A 17,480-nucleotide genomic window follows, 5' to 3' on the forward strand; every position below is an offset into this window, starting at 1 on the left:
AATCGTGCATTTCATGTAAACTGGGATAGTAATCCTGATTGCAATTCAATTTACGTCTGAAAAATGAATATCACTGAATATTACACAGAGCTGGATCCGGCAATTTGGCAACACCAGATTTCCTCCATTTAAACCTTTGCTAAATAATCGATTCTTGTCGAGCACCTGGCCCCTCCAAGATTCGATATAATTTATATGTTTAAATGGAGAAAAGACCAAATCAGCCAAATTGTTGCCATTGTTGCCAATTTCCTGGATCCGCCAATTATATTACAACGAGCAAGAGAAATCCAAAAGTGGAGTGCAGCGAGAAATACAGTTATACAAAGGATTTTATACTGATAAATTAAATTGATTGACCACTGGATGGAGTCTAAATTTAATGAAAAGCATGAAAAATTCATGTAAGGGATAATTCAGTAAAATTACACGAATATCCTCAGAGGTTGAATTTTCCCAAAATCACACAGGGTGTTCCGAATGTTATGGCCCACTATCAATTTTGTAAAGGCTCCGAGATGCTGTGTAAAGAATGTGAAATAATGAGACAAGTGTAAATACTAATATACAAGTCTTTATTCAATATTGCGTGGGTTTTCATCCCTTTTTACGGTATAAAATATAAACAGCAGTCGTAAGATTTTGCAAAAATTACAATGAAGCCTACAAGGTCTAATGACAAAAAGCCTATCGAATCTTCAACTTGTCAGATTTTTCTATGCTATATTCATACCGATTCCAGCGTTTATATTGCATAAAGCCCATGGAGTTGGAGGAGGTTTCATCGAGGGTGTAGAAGGGGCTTTCTTTTACTTGTGCGTTACGCATAGGTATTCGAGAGAACTCAAGAAAATGTCAGAAACACATGCTGTGTTTCACTATGCAACCCTCCCGCTGGCTGTGCATGGAAAACTCTATTCAGCGCCAGAGAGAAAACCGAGAAAGACTTCTTTACCGGCCGCCACTGCGCTTACAGGTAGTGATAGATCAGACAGACACCGATTGGAAGAAGCCACAGTAGCATATTGGGCAGTGTGTTCCAGGCGGCATTCACTGTGGTGTCCTGTTGACAACATTTGAAAAAAACCGTCTTTGATGGATGATGCAAATGACCGGTAAATGAAAAAGAGAAGAGGACGTAAGAGTTGATGTTGAGATGATGAATCTTCGTTTAACTTTTTTCGCATTGTACGCAACTTTCACGGAAAATAGAATTTTTCACAGGAAGTCGGTTTTAATGAAAGGAAAAGTTCGGTTTCCCCACTTTGAGTTGATAAAGCAAAATGGAGGTCATTTATGAACTGATAATGATTTTGGCAATATCCGTCAATTTCGCGCATAGACATGTTTTGGAAGTAAAACACAGGGTGGTAAATCCAACACGTGGTGTTGGAAGAGCGCGTCATTAGAATAAATCTGCATAGTCACATTCAGGCCCATCCTGCGTTTTAGCATGTATGTATGTGCCGCTTTTATAGTGCTCTTTGGCGCTCTGCGACCCCCAACCGCCAAAGTCCCCTATCCTCCCAAAGCCCTGCGTTTCAAAGCGTTTTAGTTCTTGAACGAATTATAGAAACGCCTTAAAATAATTATGAGTTAAATTCATCCCGGCAAAAACATTTCCATGTAAATATGAGCTGCCAAGCTAAAAATATAAACATTCGTCGCCTTAAATAAATTGATATCCCAAATAGTAGACGCCAAGTAAAATTTATTGACATTATTTTAAAGTTTCTCCTCCCTTCAACATTGCTATCGGGAAAACGCAAGATATAGACAAAAAAATGTTAAAGAATCGATTCAAATTTATCGATCTTTTTCGTAGTTCAAAGCCACTTCTGTCATCACAGCTTGCGTTTGGTTGATTTACGATCAGCCGCAAATAAAGTGAACATTAATCTGACCCAATGAGAGAGATTATTATTATTTTGTATTATATGTTCTTATTTTTAGCTTGGCAGCTCATATTTACATGGAAATGTTTTTGGCGGGATGAATATAACTCACAATTATTTTAAGGCGTTTCTATAATTCGTTCAGTGACTAAAAAACAGGATAAGCCTGAATGTGACTATGCAGATATATGCTTATGGCGCGCTCTTCCAACACCACGTGTTGGATTTACCAGCTTTTTTTTTTTTTTTTTTTTTTTTTAATACTCCGTGTACTACATACAGAGATTTGCTGTGATGACGTAGGTACCTTTGATTGAGCGTCTTTCAATGACTGCCAGAACTCCAATCTTTTTGGAAATAGATTCTCTTTCACTGCCGGCTCTGCCGTGATGTGTAGGTATTGATGCGTCTTCGCCGTCCTTCTCACAGGCTGCAACTTGCAGCCGATACCGGTCAGTTTTCTAGAAGGCCGGACAAAGAAAAACGGATAAGAGGTGATAAGAAGTAGAATTTCATAATTGCAACCATATTGAAAATATCGAAGTAGAGATGGAGTTCTTGAGCGTCAGGGATTTGTAATTTACGTACCATTTCTTACCTACGCAATTTTTTACAAGAAACTTGATGGTATTGCTGGTATTCTCTAGCTCAAAAAAGCTCTCGAGGTTGAGGTCGTAATAAAAGGGATCCCTCACGCTACCTTAGAGTACATACCTCTATATTTTGTCAAACTCTCTTCTCACAGACAGGGGACAGACAAATTAGCAGAGCTGCCGTAGTTCCAGCCTTAGAGTTATTGGAGAAAGTGGCAACCCTGTTAATATACATATTTGCTTTCCATTTATACGGTGCAGGGCCGGATTTACCTACTTGCCGCCCCTTTCTCATTCGTGCCGGAGGGGGAGGGGTGCATGAGACGCGTTTACCTACTCGTGTTGGATACATTTTTTGCGAAAGCCCTCTCAACACTACTGGCAAAATTTCACGGAACTTTGCGCAAAAATTAAGTTCCGTAAACCTATCTCTATGTGGACAAGGTCCTCCATTTATAAGAAATGAACCAAAAAGTTATGAGAGAACAAACATAAATGTGGTTTAATAATTTTAACTTCCGCCGCTGCGCCGCGCTGATCGCACTGTGATTGGCGCAATGCGTGAAGTATTCCTGCAGTCTTGTAGGCGCTATACGTTTCGCGCCAACCGCTCCTGACTGCACTGTGTTTGGCGCAATGGGTGAAGTATTCATGCAGTCTTGTAGGCGCTAATATGTGTTACATGCCGAACGCCGCGCCGATGGCTTGTCTTTTTCATCTCAAGTTCTCGTCATCATGCTTGAGCATGAGCTCCAGGCCAAATTGCGTGTTCAGTTCCTCTCTTCACTCTACTAATTAAAGATGCTACTTCTTGTATCACCGAAAAACGACAAAATTAGAAATGACTATACTCTCAGGAAAGAGAGATTTCGTCCCCTTTTCTCATTGCTAATTTTACTTCTGAATCCGATTTTTTATACCTACATTTAAAAAAGCTGCACAATTTGCCGCCATGGGCCTCTGCCCATGTGGCGACCCCCTTTTTATTACGGCCTCAACTTTGAGAGCTTTTTTTAGATTATGAGTTTCTTTCAAAGAAAACCAGTTTGGCACCATCGAGTTTATCAAGAAATTTGATTGAAGATAAAGTACTTAAATTGCAAATATCTGATGCCTGAAAGAATTCTATTGCGTGGAGAGTAACAACTCATTTAGTGGCGTTTGAGGGAGTCAAAGGAATTAACATGATTAGTTTTGCAAACATTTGTTTCACCTATTAAAAGGTTCGCTCAGCCTTGGAGGTCAGATTTTCAGCGACTAAATTTAATACCTACAGTATTTTGTGAAATTTTGTTCATCAAAACTGAACACCCGCATACAAATCTAAGAAATTATTCCCAGACGCGTGCCAAACTGAGCGAATGGATTTAGGTTGCTTTTACAAAAGGCGCAATGAAACTATCCTTCCAAATGAATTAAATGTAGAAACAACGTGATAGGGAACTCACCCATTTTTGGCAAAATCCGTTACTATATCAATAGTCTTTCTTGAAACTTGGATATCAGCTTCCGTATATTTTCTTTCCGGAAAGTAAAGAGTAAACGGAAAAAGATCGAGTAAGTCATCTACGTGTGATACACCTGCAAATAGAAACGATGAAAATAGAGAAAATATGCGGTAGCCCGAAAATAAAAAAAATCAAGAGAGGGGGTGGGGAGAGCGGAACAGACACGGAAAAAGGGATATTTCGGCCATAGAAAGAGGGAATTAAGAGCCAAAAATTAAACACTGCTCACATAAACGTTTTTAAACATTTTGATTTCGCAACGCTCAAAACTGGAAAACAAAAAGATTGTAGCTCTGAGAAAAAAACCTATCCAGTTTTTAGAGTAGTTGACTTTTGGGTATTTTTAGAAAAAGGCAAGTCAGCTGTTTTCGGGGATAAGGGGGAAAAATTATTTCCTTTATCATCAAAATGTAACCCACCCTTGATTCTGCCTCCGCTGTAAATGTCATTGAAAGAAATGCTGTGTTGGTAATCGTACAAATAAAGGTACGCATCTCCGTGGTGCTTTCTAGCCGCTTCCACGGCGCCATGTAGAAACCATCTATCCGTGAGCATCTATAAGAGTGATAAAAAAGAAAAGAAATCGTGAGAGTTGATGATGAGATCATGAATCCAAATCTTAATTTTTTTTCGCGTTTTACACGACTTTTTCGCGTTATAGGTACACGACGCGTTATACACGTTTTTGGGACATGGAATGTACAGGTCATTTCTAATAAATTTACAGAGGTTGTATCGGAGGTAAAAATCTTTCCCACACGTATCTAGTTCCTTTTAGCATGAATACGCACATATATTATTTAAAGTAACGGAACGTTCTTTATTCCTAGCAAACATACCTTCAGTTTAAAATGATTTAACTTACATTGACGACTTCTTGACTTGTATTATCCAGATCTACAGGCTTATCCCCGAAGTAAAACTTCCGAACTTGCTCCGCTACACTTGAAAGTTTGTCACTCGGAAAGTCTGCCTTTAGTAACAGTGCTTTCGATAAGACATACTGCGGATTTTCTTTCAGTTCTTTCTCGAATCTACTTCCTCCCCTGATTATAACTGTAATAAAAATAGAGCATATCAATCGATAATCCTAAGCCTTTAAAGATATTTTTGTTTGAGAATTCTGTGATTTGAAATTGCAGTCTGCAAAGTTTGGAATTATTGATTCAACTGCAAAAAATGGAGCAGGAATTTTAAAAAAAAATCAAATTTTAAATTTCTGCACGTAAGCCATACATTTTTGCATTGCAGCTCCAAGAATTGATACAATTAAATTAGAACACACCGCCAATGTCATTATTAACGTGACACAATCATAGGCGGATCCGGTCACCTCGAATAGAGAGGGGGGCGAAAGGGGGGTCCGATAATTTTTTTTTAATTTTTGAAGTATCTAATATGCAGTTTCAGTCAATTCCGTGACGGTTTTTCCTTTTTCTTTCCTCTGTTCCTTCTTTCTCTTCTTCTTTCTCCTTTTTTTCGGCTGAACCGGGAGGAAGGGGGATGCACGCCCCATACGCCCTCCCTGGATTCGCCTATGGATACAGTGGTATTTTTATTAACTGATTATGAATCAAAAGAACATGACAGTAAAAGTAGCATACGATCAGTTATGAAGCAAGGCACTTTTTTAAGGGAGACCAATGGTCAAATGTGTAACATAGAAGCCTACCTCCTCGCCAATACCCTCTGCAACGATCCCTAAAGAAATATGACATCTGTATTTGTCGGACTACCGTTAGAATAGCTATCTTTGAGACAAGCGGAGTTTATCTCATTGTCAGTCTTACGGCTTCTATCACATTGATCCCAGAATCAAGGGGAGAAAAAATCCTCTCTATTCTATTAAAATCATTTTTAAGACGCTCGATGGACGGGGTGAGGAAGGGGAGTAAAACGGTCGATGGGCTAGAAATCGAAGTCCGTAAGTGGGAAAGGTCTAATTGAATCATTTTTAAGACGCTCGATGAATGGGTTGAGGAAGGGGAGTAGAAAGAGTAAGAATCGGCTCTTTTGGGGCGCGCAGCGCCCCGGGGGACTGGGTCGCGTAGTGGCCAGGGGGCGGAGCCTCCTAGTTGGATATTATATCACTGAGAAAACTTCAGTTACCTAGACTGATAACTTTAGTTTCCCATTGAACTGAAGTTAAGTCTCTATAGCCGAAGGTTTTTTTCCTTCGAGTACTATCTTATGTCCGAATAATTTGCTGTTACTTACGTGATGCAAAAATACCTCCTTCGCCAGAGGTTATCCCTGTCATGAAAGGAATTTCGGATCCCAATTTATCTAATTCCTTCGGAAGGAAAGCATTTTCCGTTTCGGACTCGATGGTTGGTACGAAAACAAAATCGCCAACGATCCAGTCCTGTGAAAAGAGAGAGATAAAAAAGTGTCAGCATAAAAGTACAAATATTTTTACTCTTATAGAATGTGGAAGGGTCCCTTATTGAATACGATGATTTTAGCTTTTCAGATACACGCAAGAATTTTCACGTCAAGCATATAATACTAGGGGGCTATGCCCCCTGGTCGCTACGCGGCCCATACCCCAGAGGACGCTCCGCGTTCTCTTGGGCCCGCGTCGACAAAAGAACGACCAAAAAAAATGAAGAGATTTTCATAATCGACTCTCATTTATCCAATATTTCCCTGGCCGGGAGCTATTGGACCAATAAGAATCGAATGAAAAAATCGGCATTTGTTGCAAACTTCACGCCAAGACTGAAACGAAACGAAACGGAACGGAGCGTTTCGTCAAAAACTGCCCAAGTACAACAGCAGCATTTTATTATTATGATTACATATTGCAATAGGAAATTACCAACGTTACAATTATGCTATTAAAACCACGATTATACGACCAGCGCGACTGCTTGAAGCAATACAGTAGTTACTGATTTAATAAAATGCAGTCCAAATATTGGAAAAAATTCAAGGCGAATTTATCAATGAAATTTTCTTACACTGAATTTTTTGCCCATCTCTATTAGTAAATCAATTGGGACCTTCCGCATGCATTCAACGAGTTCGTTTGAGGGTTCAGAGGGACAGCTACACAACACAGCCAGTGCTTTTGTCCTGTCTTTAGCCAACTTTGGAGTTGCGATTACCCACGGACCATATCCAGTTCCGCTCATTGCAATTACCCTGTGAATCAGACCTAGATCAGGGAAGAAGGAAATAGGTTATACTTAATTTTTGTACGGTTAGGTTGTGGTTAGTTTATTTGTGACTGCGGAACTGAGAAAAGAAAACCCTCAGCACCGACTGCGAGCACGCAATATTAGTTGTAATGGGAGACGAAAAGAAGTTGTTGGTGTCATGTTTGCGGGATTGTGAATGGTAAACATTGCGTGTTTGAGAGGACAAGAACAATGTCTTTCATTGGTAAGACCACACGATGATGCTACATGAAAACGTATCTTGACGAACGGGTGGATCCAACTTGGAGGATCTGGAGAAGGAGTCACGTTAGGGTTCGGCTTATTTGGGGGAACTCCGAAATGTTAGGACAACACATCTTCAATCGGTTCCATTTCATGAAAAAACATACCGAAAAAAATTTCAGCTCAAGATTCGAAAATTTAGAGGTCGCTCAAAGGCCTCGAAGTTTACGACTTTGGCCAAATTTCGTAAAATTTCTTCGATATTGAGGAATCTTCAGGACAATAACACCGAGAAAAAGTTAACATTTTTTTCATCCGTCATGGTATATTGAACTTCAATTTGACAAATTTCCACACTCTATGATCCCTCGGGTCACAAAAATGACCTGAGTAGGAACCCGCAAAAGCAGTCTGTCACGAGCTCTTAGCCAGAGTTTGGAGTCACGGCACGGCGCGCTTAAAACGTAGGATCGAGAAAAAAATCTAGAATTCTACGCGATTACAGCAGGAGAGCACCAGGCCACGCAACTGCAACTTTAATTTTGTGCAACTTCAAGTCCTCATTTCATTACAAAAAAGAAGTACACCACGCAGAATTTATTATTTAAGCCGCTACTGAGTGTTGTTTGTGAGGATTCAAAATCCAATTTTACAAAACCTCCCTCGACAAAAGTTCTTCTTCCGAAAATTTAATTGGCGGACTGAGGTTTCTTTTTCCGTGGACAATAAAAACAAATAAATCAGCAAATAATCAATCAGTGCGCTTAATCAGTGTTAATTTCAAAAATAACAATAAACTGCACGCCACCTACCTTTGTTGAGTGGTGATAATAGATTCAGATGGACGGCTCCACCCCCGGCACTCTCGCCGAATATGGTCACTAAATCAGGGTTTCCACCGAAGTTAACGATATTGTCGTGAACCCATTTAATCGCCAGGGCTTGATCCTTTAATCCGAGATTGGCGGGGATAGCGTTGTCGCCAGTGCTCAGGAACCCTTAGGTGAAAATAAGTAAAAAATTAAACCACAGGGCGAGTGAAGAGCCGTAAAAAACGAGACTTTAACAAAACTGTTCTTAAAAAAGAAGAGGAAAAAAAGTTCATAATGTAACTATTTTAATACTGAAAAAGTTCATATTATTGGCCTCAGGACTCTTTTTTTGGAACTGAATAGATAGTATGCGTCAAATCATCCTACGTTTACCGAAAATTTTCGGCTGAATTCAAGTTTCCCCTTTTCTCGATTTTTTTTCTTCCCCTAAATTCGGAACTTTTCGAATTTTTTCCTCCGATAAGTTCAGAAATTTTCAAAACAAGCTGTCATCGTGTGGTTTCGGCTCTCGGTACCCAGATGCGGATCCAGCAATTTGGCAACACCGGATTCCCTCCACTTAAACCTATGTTAAATAATCGATTCTTGTCGAAGCACCTGGCCCCTCCAAGAATCGATACATTTCCTTAGGTTTAAATAGAGAAAAACGATGTTGCCAAGTCACTGGGTCCGCCAATGTCGATACCGACCGTTCGCTTTCAAGTCCTCAAGATCAAATTCTTTTTCACAGAAATCGAGCGAACTCTAATTTCGAGACGAGCACATGAGAGATAAAGTGTCTTAAATTTTAAACAATCACATCAATTTCAACCACACACTTACCTAGAGCACCCAGTCTATAATTAATGGTGACCAACACGACATCTTTATCCAGTAGTAGCTCTGGCTGGTGGATGGAGGCAGCTCCAAATTGAAATCCACCGCCGTGTATCCAGACCATTACAGGGAGTTTCGCCGATCTGTCCACCTATGGAATATGAAACAGTGTTTTTACTTCTTTTAGGAGAACCAATCGATCTCGTGCATATCAAAATAAAGCGACCAAAATTTGATGTTTATATGGAAATGAAAATACACACAAAATGTCGATCCGTATCTTTTATTTAAACCGACCAAAATTTTTGGTTAAACCAAAACATTTGGATGAAATACGGAATGGAATAATTAATCACGACGAAAGAACCCAAAATTTAATTATCATCTTTTGTTTCAAGCATCTTCAACTTCGACGTTCCTTGATTTTTCACCAAACAAACAGCATCGTTTCGGAATGACCTTTTTGGGGTTTATTTTTAACCCTTTAACATGCGAAAATTTCACGAGAGAAGCTTAATGATGTCCATGCTCAAAATCTTACCTTCGGAGAGTACACATGGAGGACGAGGCAATCCTCCTGGCCGAGAGGTTGGTAATTACTCGTGTTGGCAAAATCGATTTGTGGACACATGATTGCATCATTTGTGGCCTGAAGCGGCTCTCTCCATGGCTCTGCCGGTTGTGGCTCCTGAAAATATATTGGCAGAGGATGAGAATATATGGTCATAACCAGGGCCAGATTTACCTACTTGCCGCCCATGGGTCGTCTCTATTTTGCCGCCCCCTTCTCATTCGTTTTGAAACATCAATAAAAACCTTCAAATGAACGAGCCGGAGGGGGAGGGGTGTATAAGACGCGTTTACATACGCATGTTGGATACATTTTTTGCGAAAGCCCTCTCAACACTACTAGCAAAATTTCACGGAACTTTGCGCGAAAGTTAAGTTCCGAAAACCTATCTCTATGTGGGCAAGGTCCTCCATTTATAAGAAATGAACCAAAAAGTTATGAGAGAACAAACATAAATGTGGTTTAGTAATTTTAATTTCCGCCGCTGCGCTGCGCTGATCGCACTGTGATTGGCGCAATGCGTGAAGTATTCCGGCAGTCTTGTAGGCGCTATACGTTTCACGCCAACCGCTCCTGACCGCACTGTGTTTGGCGCAATGGGTGAAGTATTCGTGCAGTCTTGTAGGCGCTAATACGTGTTACATGCCGATCGCCGCGCGGAGGGCTTGTCTTTTTCATCTCAAGTCCTCGTCATCATTCTTCTCTGCGTTGAGCTCCAGGCCAAATTGCGTGTTTAGTTCCTCTCTTCACTCTACTAATTAAAGATGCTACTTCTTCTTTTTTTTTTTTTTTTTTTATTATTTGTACAAAAGTTATAATATGTACAGAATGTTTTTAGATGTAAGATACATCTTTAAAAAACTTGGGTTTAACTTATAAGATAAACTTATACTAGGTTACACACATTTTTATATGGAGAGAAATACAACCTCTGAAAAATGAGGAGGGAAAAATAAAACAATTTTGCTTCAAAGTAAAAATGTCTTTTTGCTTTGACATGGAATGCGGGTGACCGAACCCGGTCAAATGCCCAAGAGCCCCTGATTGCGTTCGAAGAGCACAAGGAGGCCCGTCAGTTTAAAAGAAGGATAATTTTGAGAACCCCTGAATTCCAAGCTCGTGGGGTTTGCGACGTTTTAATCTTCGGGTGCATTGGTCCTTTTCCAGAAGCGCAAGCGCTTCTGGGTTGGGATGCCTATGCAGCCTAGTTTCGTAAGAGTTGTACATTTTTGTTATGTAGTCCTCTACAGAATCAATGTTGAGGTCGGCGCGAATATCCGCGTTCCTCTCATACCATCTGGCTTTTGAAATGCTTCGTAATATTTTCATTTGTATGACTTCTATCTTTTTTAAATTTGACTTGGCTGCACAGCCCCACAACTGGCAGCCATAACTCCAAACCGGCCTCAACATTGACTTGTAGAGGAGCAGTTTGGTTTCTAGAGATAACTTGGATTTGCGGCCAATCAGCCACTGCATATCATGAAATTTAAGTCTTAATTGCTCGACTTTTTTCTTTATGTGTGCACCCCACTTGAGCCTGGAATCCAGGTGGAGGCCGAGATATCGGGCGACTGTGTCGCGAGGGATTTCAGAGTTTCCTAAGTGAAGAGGAATATGAGTAAATGGCCTGTTGGTAAATACAATTTCTACCGATTTAGACGCATTTAATTTGGTCTTATCTTTGTTTGTCCATTTATTAATCCTGTTTAGGTGGGATTGAGCGTTAAAACGTGCCTCCCTGTAGCTTTTCGACGCTGCTAGCACAAGCGTATCATCGGCATAAACTCCCAGTTTCCCCCCTCTCCCAGACTGCGGGATGTCTGTGGTGAAAAGGGAATAGAGAAGGGGGGAAAGACAGGAACCCTGCGGAACTCCTGCCCTTATTGGTCTGAAACTTGAGGTGGTATTTTCATATCGCACTCTAAATTGTCTACCTGATAAAAATGAAGACAGGAGTTCAACATGGTTACATGGGAGCATTTTGTAGAGTTTTCCGATGAGGCGCTCGTGCCAGACGCGATCAAATGCCTGCGCTACATCAAGAAAAACCGCCACACAGTATTCTCCCTTTTCCAGGGAGTCTTCTATAAATTTAGTTATTCTATGAAGTTGATCAATTGTAGAATGTTTCGCTCGGAAACCAAATTGGGCGTCGATTATTAGATTTTGCTTGCCAACTATCTCGTTCAATCTCTTAATGTACAGTTTTTCAAAGAGTTTGCCGATAACAGGCAACAACGAAATTGGCCTGTAAGATGCAGCCTCTGTAGGAGGTTTGTCTGGTTTTAAGAGGACGAAGATTTCCGCTATCTTCCATTGAGAGGGAATATATTTGCATCTAATGACAGCATTAAAGATTGAGACCAATTTCATTATTGCCCTGTTAGGCAAGTTCTTCAAAATCAGTCCTGAGATTTTATCAAATCCAGGTGCTTTGTTTGCCTTAATTTTACCTTTTATCTCTTTAATGATTTCTGAGGGAGATATGGTTTTTATTTTTATTGGTGGGATTTTTTTGATTTTTCGGGGTTTCAATGTGGACACTTCCCCTTCATTCTGCAAATCTGAGTCAGAACTGCCGGTGGAAACATCAGAGTCAGATAGTGTTTCCAGGTCTTCGTGCGGTTGAAAAGCGGCTTCAAAGTGATCAGCTAAAACCTCTGCTTTTTCAGCATCTGTATTTGCCCATGTATTGTCAGGTTTGCTGATTGGGAATTTTAACTGTTTTGGCCTTTTTAAATATTTTGTGGCTGCCCATAAAGAGTAGTTTTTATCTGCTGACGGAGACAAGGAGTTAATAAATTTTTTAAATTTGTAATTTAAAAATTCTTGTGTTCTTTTCTTTACTATTGCATTTAATCTGTTAAATTTTGAATTGTCTTCAGGAAAATGGGTGAAATTTGCTTTTCTTTTGGTTTTTCTTTTTAAACGAATAAGCTTTAGAAGTTCCTTTGGGATAGCGTAAGGTTTTATGTTATTTACAGCTACAGGTGTATTGGCTGCTGCACAGGATCTGATATTTTCCACCAGCAGCTCCGACTCCCTGTCAATATCTTCTGGAGTGAGGACTGGAACGCTGTTGTCAATTAAATTTTCTAGATCTAACCTGAAATTTTTCCAATCTGTTCTTTTAGAGCAAATTGAGGGGGGACGATTATCAAGGATTGGAGTAGTAAAAATCTCCAGAATGATTTTTGCATGACCTTTTTCCATAGACATTAAGGTATCACATGAGACGTGGTCAATAAGATTTATGTTTTTAAAAACAAAAAAGTCTATTAGATCAGGTTGGTGGCCTGGATTAGTGGGAAAATTTGTCGGTTTTCCGGGGGATATAAAATTCCCGCCAACCAAATTAACTGCTTCTAGGAGTGATACGCCTTTAGGGTTATCTCTCCTGGATCCCCATCGAGGATTTTTAGCGTTCCAATCCCCACCGATCAGATACTTTGGGCCTAATTCCTCCAAAAACTCAGTGTAATCCTCAGTTGAGAGGATGTTACGGGGTGGAGTGTATATTGAGGCTATGTTGAAAGAGTCTAATTCAGTTTGCACGTTTACGATTACAACTTGAAAAGCATTTGTCTCTATCATCTTGATAAGATTGTGAGTAATGTTTTCTTTAATTAAAATGGAAGACCCACCTCTGTGCTTATTTGCTGGATGAAATGAGTTAAACATTTTATATCCAGCAAAATACCTTTTATAATCGGTCCTGGTGAACCAGGTTTCCGATAATAGGGCTATGTCCACATTGAAATCCCTTAGCGTGACATTGAATTCTTCGGCCTTCACCCGGGTCAGTCCGCCGCAATTCCATGCCATAATGTTTAATGACTTGCAATTAGTCTTTGCTCGTAGCTCTTTAACATCATCGAAATTGATTTCTGGATAATTTTCCTGTTGAGACATTAAGAAATTCTGATTAGTCAATGAATCACAATTCAATTTAAAAAAGTCATTCATTTCTTTGTTTATCTTTTCTGGCTAGCTTCAAGTTTACTCACTTTCTCGGTGAGAACTCTGAGCTGAGCATTCAAAGTTTCTATTGTTTGTAATAAGACTCCGATCAGAGCGGCAGAACTGTCTCCTGCGCCCTGTGTTGCCGGATTAGCTGTATTGCCTGATAATGCTTGAGCAAAAGTCCTATCTAATTTCTTTGGAGGAGCATGAGTTGTTATATTTTTCCCTAGTTTCGGAAAACTTTTTTGATCAGGGGAGTTTTTCTTAGCTTGGAGTTGCTTTTTTCGTGCAACTTGAAATTCTTTCGCGAAGGGACATCCGCGATAACTCGCGGGATGACCGATCGCGCCACAATTTACGCATTTTGGATTTAAGATCCGACCTTTAAAAGGACACTCAGGAGATAAATGTTTGCCTGCGCATTTGACACATCGTGGATTTTTTCTGCAAAAGTTGTGAGTATGCGAAAAACACTGACATCTTCGGCACTGTGGAACTATCTTATTATCTATCTTCATTGGCTCTATTTGAACAATAGTATGAGCAATTGCTTTGATCTTATAGATGTTTTCTATTGATTCTGAATGGTCAAAATCAAGTTGATGAACTGGTATTTTTATGAGTTCGAATTCCTTGATAGGTTTAGCATTTGTAGTTTGATTTTCAGATGTTGTTACCGAAGGGGTAGTTTGAGGGGGGGTAGCAGATTCAGGATCAGTATCCATAGGCATAATTGTTTTTTCATTTTTTTTTCTGTTGTTTCTCTACTCTTTTTCTCATGCAAACGGCTGATTTAATTTTGAAATTTTTTGAAAGGAGATCCGAGACAATTTCATCTTCAGGTATGGAGGGGGGGAGACCTTTGCATACAACTTTGATGTTCCGAGTGTTTTTATTGGAGTGAGAATACCATTGTACTTCTCTTTCGTTTAATTTTTCAGAGATTTTTCTGAAAGTTTCGTCGTTAGAGGGATTTACCTTCCAGGTTTCACTACCTAAAAATTTTAAAACATACTCTTCTTTATCAGACGCTTCTTTCAAAAGTCGCTTAATTTCCTGATAATCTTTAATTCCTACCACTTTAATGGGAGGGGGTGGTAGAATTTTTGGGGACCTATCATTAGGATTAGAGGTATTAGACTTATCGCCAGGCTTAGAGTTATTCGACTTATCCTGTGTAGCTTGGACGTCTGCTCCACTTCCAGAGGCGTCTTTGGAGTCCGGGCTGGATTGATCCTGCTTCCTTTTCCTCTTTGTAGTTTTTTTAACTTTCTTTGCCGCCGTCCTTCGTTGGTCTTGATACTCCGGATCTGAATTGTAGTTCGGCCAGTCACCTGATGAAAAATCATCATCCGTTTCCGCATCTAGCAGCAGGGCTCCAAATTTCCCGCCGTTTTGTTGGGGAATTTCCTTGTTGACAGTCACGAATGTCTTCCCCTTATTTTTAGAGCCGCCGGCCACTTGAGGTTGCGACTTATTTAGTTTAAGCTCCTTAATTTCGGCCTGTATTTTATCCATGAGGGCCTTTTGCTCTTGGATAAAATTTTTTGCAAGGATGTTTTCATCGTGCAGTGACTTAACAGCAGAAATCGACTGCAAAATAAACAATTTTGTCTTCTCATTTAGTGCAGGGTCTCCCTTGACACTTTCAGGGTCTGTGGTTAGAATTGTCTCTACCTCCCCTTTATTCGAACCGCCAACGCTGTCCGGAAGGGGTTGTGCGCTAGCTTTAGCATTATTCTCGGGCTTATTTTCCCTTGATGCCCCAGGAGGCGATCTTGGAAGAATCGAACTTTTCTGAAACGGGTTTATATTTTCAGCATTTGGCATCGCTGTAGGTGTAGGTGTTTGAGTTTTCAACGGACTCGCTCTGGGGAGAGCCAGTCTTCCTCGGGCAAGGCACTTTTCACAGCCGACGAACCGACTGTCTTTCCAATAACAAACAACATTGTGTTTGCATATTTGATGCGAACTCGACATAAGATATCACCGCACTTGTTTACGTTTTCGCGCCGTTATGCACGGCATCCGCGCCTTGCGCGCGCTGTCCGACCGCGATGGACTTCGCCCGTTTATGCACGATTCGAAAGACAAGACGAGAGCACGACCACGACCGCACCGCTCGAATGATCAACATCGAATGCTACTTCTTGTATCACCGAAAAACGACAAAATTAGAAATGACTATACTCTCAGGAAAGAGAGATTTCGTCTTCTTTTCTCATTGATAATTTTATTTCTGAATCCTATTTTTTATACCTACATTTAAAGAAATTGCAAAATTCGGCGCCCCCTAAATTTTCCGCCATGGGCCGCGGCCTATGTGGCCACCCCCTTAATTCGGCCCTGGCTCATAATAATGCAAAAAACGCTGCTCGACAAGGAGAATTTGAAGAGTTTTGCTTTAAAAAAAATCCAAATTTGCGTCTAATAAGATTTTTATGAGCCAACCCAATACACCGCGCGCATAAAGAAGGACATTAATCAAACATACAACTGCATAAGACCCGTGAAGGATTGTAGCGCCGATTAGTAAACAAGTAAGTTTGAGTAATGATGAGATGTTTTTAATTTAAATGAAAGTGGAGCAAGTGGTACTTATGAGACTAACCTTGAACCTGAGAGGTCCAATGGGAGGTTTTGCGAAAGGGATCCCTGTGAAACTGTGGATCACTCTTCCATCTCTCGTCCTTAGCGTATCAAATCCAATAATCTTCCCATTCGGAGTCGAAACTTCCAAAGCACAACAACATAACACACAACCCCCAAAAATCATAAACAATTTCGTCCACGGTGATATCCCCATCGTGATAGAGTCACGTCTACTCTCGAGTGTATCAAAAGTGGCATTGGAAATCTGGTCTTTCATATCTACAAATATACATTGAAGGAACCCAAAAATATTGCAATAGACCCTCGAGGGTGCGACCTGGTGCGAAGAGATTAGATATTAAGTACGTCGATGTCATCCCATCCCATCCCACCTAAACGAGGTCTGGTCTGTCTGGAAAGTATCCGACCTTGTTGATTATTTCGCCATCAACGGTTGATAAGAGGTTGGGGCTTGGAATGCTCTTTGCAGGGACTCTCCTGAGTGCAGGTGCAATGTCGGATTACCACACGTTAAATCAGTCGTTGGTGATTTGCTGATTAGTGCGTGCTATTCTGCTGTGTTCGTCGCATTTCGTTTTTCCTGAAAAAGAGGAAGTTAAGGAGAGTGGGATGGGAAGAGTTTGTGAAGAAGATCATCACTGGGGACGCGTCTTGGGTCCACGGGCACGACCCTGAAATAAAAGTGCAATCGTCAGTTTGGAACGCACCTGGGAGACCTCGCCCGTAGAAAGCTCGGAAGAGTAGCAGCAATGTGAAAGACAATGTTGACTGTCTTCCTCGATCATGAAGGTGTCGTCTATCATGATTACGCTCCCCAAGCCCCTTATGGTGATTCGTCAAGCTCAAAGAAGCGGTCGAACTGGCATGCGATATATCGCATCTTTAGGTCAAAAATCTCGGCAGATTTTGAATTTTCAGCAAAAAAAGGACAATAATCCCTTTGCATGAGCCTAAAGAATCATTCTAAACCCAAAAATCGGAAAAATTTAGAGAAATGAAAGCAGGAAAGTGCTTGGAAAAAAACCTCGCATTCAATACAGCTATCGATTTCTGTATCGAATTCGAGGTTTTTTTCCAAACACTATTCTGCTTTCATTTCTCTGAATTTTTAAGATTTTTGGGTTTAGAATGATTCTTTAAGCTCATGCGCAGGCAGGGGCTATCGTCCTTTTTTTTGCTGAAAATTCAAAATCTGCCTAGATTGTTTCCTAAAAGATGCGAAATATCACATGCCAGTTCGACCACGTCACTCGAGCTTGACGAATCACCTTAAGCTACGTAAAGTTTCTCGATAGATCT

The 17,480-nt window shown here is 40.4% G+C and overlaps 1 protein-coding gene across 1 annotated transcript; it reads right to left on the minus strand.

The window, feature by feature from the left end:
* Nucleotides 1–558: 558 nt before the first annotated feature.
* LOC109039107 (carboxylic ester hydrolase) lies at nt 559–16,447 on the minus strand. The gene is made up of 11 exons (XM_072303072.1): nt 16,180–16,447; nt 9,573–9,719; nt 9,038–9,182; nt 8,195–8,380; nt 6,960–7,156; nt 6,214–6,361; nt 4,862–5,052; nt 4,416–4,551; nt 3,937–4,069; nt 2,203–2,356; nt 559–1,063 (listed from the first exon to the last, which is right to left on the minus strand). The coding sequence occupies exons 1-11, from the start codon at nt 16,435–16,437 to the stop codon at nt 971–973; spliced, it is 1,788 nt and encodes a 595-aa protein (XP_072159173.1). The 5' UTR covers nt 16,438–16,447; the 3' UTR covers nt 559–970.
* Between the last annotated feature and the right edge of the window lie 1,033 nt (nt 16,448–17,480).

This window comes from Bemisia tabaci, chromosome 8 (assembly GCF_918797505.1).
Source record: "Bemisia tabaci chromosome 8, PGI_BMITA_v3".
NCBI classification, from domain to species: domain Eukaryota; kingdom Metazoa; phylum Arthropoda; class Insecta; order Hemiptera; family Aleyrodidae; genus Bemisia; species Bemisia tabaci.

Bases quoted from the DNA above. Each gene is read 5' to 3' on its own strand.
- LOC109039107 (XM_072303072.1), bottom strand. From the start codon at position 16,437: ATGAAAGACCAGATTTCCAATGCCACTTTTGATACACTCGAGAGTAGA. The intron at 9,720-16,179 runs GTTAGTCTCATA...ATATATTTTCAG, and splicing joins TTGGACCTCTCAGGTTCAAG to GAGCCACAACCGGCAGAGCC. The intron at 8,381-9,037 runs GTAAGTGTGTGG...TTTTCACCTAAG, and splicing joins TTATAGACTGGGTGCTCTAG to GGTTCCTGAGCACTGGCGAC.